Source organism: Tasmannia lanceolata, unplaced genomic scaffold (assembly GCF_043159265.1).
Source record: "Tasmannia lanceolata isolate RefF3 unplaced genomic scaffold, GAP_Taslan_0.1 ptg000003l, whole genome shotgun sequence".
Classification (NCBI taxonomy): Eukaryota; Viridiplantae; Streptophyta; class Magnoliopsida; order Canellales; family Winteraceae; genus Tasmannia; species Tasmannia lanceolata.
Genome location: NW_027518680.1, coordinates 25,518,122 through 25,522,445, shown reverse-complemented (window position 1 = coordinate 25,522,445; position 4,324 = coordinate 25,518,122). Strand labels below are relative to the sequence as shown.

The 4,324-nt window shown below is 40.0% G+C and overlaps 1 protein-coding gene across 1 annotated transcript; it reads right to left on the bottom strand.

The window, feature by feature from the left end:
- Positions 1–455: 455 nt before the first annotated feature.
- On the bottom strand, positions 456–3,561 carry LOC143854132 (phosphatidylcholine:diacylglycerol cholinephosphotransferase 1-like). Its single transcript, XM_077363938.1, has 3 exons — positions 3,143–3,561; positions 2,901–3,038; positions 456–1,023 (listed from the first exon to the last, which is right to left on the bottom strand). The coding sequence occupies exons 1-3, from the start codon at positions 3,503–3,505 to the stop codon at positions 703–705; spliced, it is 822 nt and encodes a 273-aa protein (XP_077220053.1). The 5' UTR covers positions 3,506–3,561; the 3' UTR covers positions 456–702.
- Between the last annotated feature and the right edge of the window lie 763 nt (positions 3,562–4,324).

Sequence of the window (4,324 nt, the reverse complement as noted above, 5' to 3'; positions counted from 1 at the left end):
TAATCATGAATAAACCCTCATAAATACCAAACATGTTGTAAATGGCAACCTTTAAAACCCTTCCATTGAGTTTTCCACGTTAGAAAAGCCTTGAGAAAGAAGAAGGTGGTAGGTGAGAAGGTAATAAGTGCATAGGGATAGGTGCAAAAAGGTGAAAAGAAAAAAGAGGTAGGAGGGGTATATTTGTCCTAAAAGCCATCTTCTCTCACAGGACAAGACCTTTTTTATAAATTTCAAATCAATACCCTTTGTTCACAATTTCACATAAACTTTGCATTTTTTTAATGATTTTCCCTAAAAAAATCAAAGAGAAGGAGGAATTCATTCCATTTGCATAGAGACCACCTTCATCCATGTGGAAATAATAAATATGTGACCCATTCTAATCCAACCCAAGCAAGTCATAGATAGAAAGGTGGCAACCTTTCTTTTCTTGTCTCCCAAAGCCACCAATATTGGAGGCAATTAATTGTACTAGATTTTTTAGCACTGCTAGAAAAAAGGAACTCCTATTTGGGTATAAAAACCGCATCAACCAATGAGCCACGTCCTAAAAGACAAAGGGTGCACAAATCCCCATAAAGCAATGCATATACTTTGAGAATGGAAAATTCAACGGTCATGTCACTTCCGTTTTTTTTACCACACGGAATCCCCGTTTTCAATGTGTTTTCCTAGATTTTTCTTTGACAATAGGCCTCGTTAATTAGAGGTTATTTTGTCGCTTTTGTGGTTGCAGCATTGATGAGATTTTCTCTTGCTTTCTTCGTACTTGGCGGCAAGAGAATCAAAGAAAAACCCTGCCCCAACCCCAACTGCAACGTCAATTGTGTAGTGGCCCCGAGTCACAAGAAGCCTTATTCCCTGTAATACGTTCAAAACGTCGAATGTCCAGGCCATCTCGTACCGTTGCATCCTTCGCATGTCTAATGAGGCTATCAGCGATGCTGCCACGTGTCCCGAGTAGAATAGAAAGAAAGACACATTCCCTACTGGAAAATCCACGCCGGATCCCAAGAAACCCTGAAACATAGATCAAATTGTTCAAAGATGGTTTTTTTAGGAAAAATTAAAGTTACACGCCTCGACTTTCTGACACATTCAACGATAAGATAACCCTATAGTGTCAGTCAAACTCATCAACTACACCTAAGCAGGGGCGGAACTAGGAATTTACACTTGGGGGGGCCAAACTAATTTACACTTGCCCTCATTAGTCATTGGGGGGGCCATGGCCACTAAACTAGCTTAGAATGCAAATACAGCCAAAAACCATAAAAGAGATTTTGCAAGTCATTGGGGGGGGGGGGGCATGGCCCCCCTCATGCTCTATGTGCCTCCGCCCCTGCACCTAAGGGAGAGTCCTCCTCTGTTTCTGTGCTCAGAGGAGGATTGACCCTTCCGTAGACTTAATTGAGTCAAGAGGTTGATCTTTCCTATAAGACGATCAATCACGTTGTGATATGATATGATGTGATTCAGGTCTGTAACAAAGGAATTGAATAATGTTGTCAAAATTGTAATGGTGGATGAACAAAGTAATTGTGGAGAACAAATAAAGAGAATTGAGGGAGAGAAAAAGAGGTCAGCAAAGAAAGCCAAACTTTACCCTGTTTGGTTGCTGGGTTTTTTTTGGTTCCTGCGATTTATGTGGGAGAAAAAATTCCAAGGAGATCGGTGGAAAAAAAAAGTATTAGAAATTTTCCGGTAAAATAAAAATTCCATGTTTGGTTGACCGGACTATGGTGGAAAAAAAGAACTTTGTTTGGTTGCTTGAACTGTTGGGAAGAAACAAATTCTTCTCAAGCTTATTTTTGGTTTGGTTCTTCGGATTATTTTGGTGGGATTAAAAGGCAATAATTACAAGAGTGGGATTAAAAAAATTCACCACACAAGCAATCATTACAAGAGTGGGAGTAAAAAAATACTAGTGCTAAAAAGCAACCAAATATGGGATGGGACAAAATTTTTATTAAAACTTCATAGGACAAATTTTTTACTTGCAACCAAACGGAGACTTTAATTTTCCCACTCATACAGGTGGCTACACGGAAATATGTCCTGCCTAAGTCAAGAACGAGCGAAAGAGAATTGAGGGAGAGAAAAAGAGGTCAGCAAAGAAAGCCAAACTTTACCCTGTTTGGTTGCTGGGTTTTTTTTGGTTCCTGCGATTTATGTGGGAGAAAAAATTCCAAGGAGATCGGTGGAAAAAAAAAGTATTAGAAATTTTCCGGTAAAATAAAAATTCCATGTTTGGTTGACCGGACTATGGTGGAAAAAAAGAACTTTGTTTGGTTGCTTGAACTGTTGGGAAGAAACAAATTCTTCTCAAGCTTATTTTTGGTTTGGTTCTTCGGATTATTTTGGTGGGATTAAAAGGCAATAATTACAAGAGTGGGATTAAAAAAATTCACCACACAAGCAATCATTACAAGAGTGGGAGTAAAAAAATACTAGTGCTAAAAAGCAACCAAATATGGGATGGGACGAAAATTTTATTAAAACTTCATAGGACAAATTTTTTACTTGCAACCAAACGGAGACTTTAATTTTCCCACTCATACAGGTGGCTACACGGAAATATGTCCTGCCTAAGTCAAGAACGAGCGGCGTTCGAGGCCATCAGTGTGCCTATACATTGAACAAATGAGAGAGAAAAGTTGAAGAGAGAAAAGTATTGTTGAAAATGAGGCATGAGGCCTAAGCCTTCTTTTATAGAAGATAAAAAGACAAGAGAGCAACCTCTCAAAGGAAAATACCCTCTCATTTAAAATAACACCTTTTCACAACCACTGACTTTTTAATGGAAATAGCATTTCATAAAAATATGTGTTCCTTTGAAAGATCTGATTTTTTCTAAAATAAAATAAAATATTTCATAAATATCCAACAAATAATACCTGAGGCAATGGGAGCTGAGTGGAGTAACCCAAAATCCCTCTGCATGTGAACATAAAGAGCGCAGAGATGGTCGCCCTTGGCCTTCCTTCCACCAGCCACGTCCACAATATATAAGTCGTCTGCATGCCTACAAAAACCTGAACTTCCACAAATTTTGTCATTAGATATGATAATTATTAAAGAAAAATAGCTTTTGGGTGAGTTTGGAAAGGCAAAATAAGAAAGATCACTTGGTTCTTACCGTGTTGAGGGCTGCAAAGAGGTTGTTTAAAGCGGGGCGAGGAGCAAGGAAGCTATGGAGAGGTTGAGTGAGGAGGAACCCAATATCAAAAGGAGGGGAAGAAGGTGGGACCATGAAGAGGGTGTATTCAACAGCCATGAAGAAGAAGAGTGAGAAAGCGAATATGCAAAGGATTGGGTGGTATTTGGCCACATCTAAAGCATCTTCCATGGACCAATTCATGAATGAAGCTTTACCCACTCCCATTTTCTTCTTTTCTAAGCGTTTTACAAGAGGAACATGAAGGCCATTCTCTTGTCTGGAGGATTTGGGGGCGTTTTTTCTGCTGGTCCTTAGGACGTAGGGTGCTCCGTTTCCGTTCATGGTGTGGGTGAGTCAGCATTTGGTAGGAAGAAGGGGCGATATATATGATGGAAAGAGGGCGGAAATAACAAAGAAGTCTGGTGGGAGTTGAGGGAGAGAGATGTAAATACCAAATAGGAGAGTCACGCCCCACAAACCGCCTTTTGATTTGTGGCTCTAACTCGTGCAAGGCACGTTAAAAGGGGAATTAGCTGTACATAATAAATTATCTACGCCACTTGTTTGGTACATGCACGCCTTTTTCCATTTAGAAAAAACATAACTTCTGGTTTGGGAAATGATATCAGCACAATCGTGTTTTGTTATGTACGCTGATGCATCTTGTCTTGTTATTACGGGTTGCTACGAAAATGGGCTTCCTAGAGCTTGGAGCCCCCTCCTCTTCAACTTATGTAGCTGAACTTGCTTGGAGGACCCATGTTGATCCCCGATGATTCGATGTTTTATTTCGTTTGAGGAAAGTCAGTTTCTAATTGATTTGGTTAATTAGTGTAGACAATATTTTCTACCATGACAAGTGCACAAGGAAAAAAAAGGAGTGACCTCAGATGTCAAGAAATGCCTAAAATCACTCTGAAAATCTATAAATCATAGGGGTGCAACTTGGGTCAAGGCTCAACATGAACCTGACGGTTCAACCCTATTTTGGCTCGGGTTGGGTTGGCATTTTCTCGGGTTGGGTTGGGTTGGGGTTGGCAAAAGCCAACCCGATTTAATTTCGGATTAGGATAGGGTTGAGGGTTTGGTTGGGTTGGGTTGGGTTAGGCTTGAGAAAAGCCAACCCGATTTAATTTCGGATTATGATAGGCCTTTGCAACC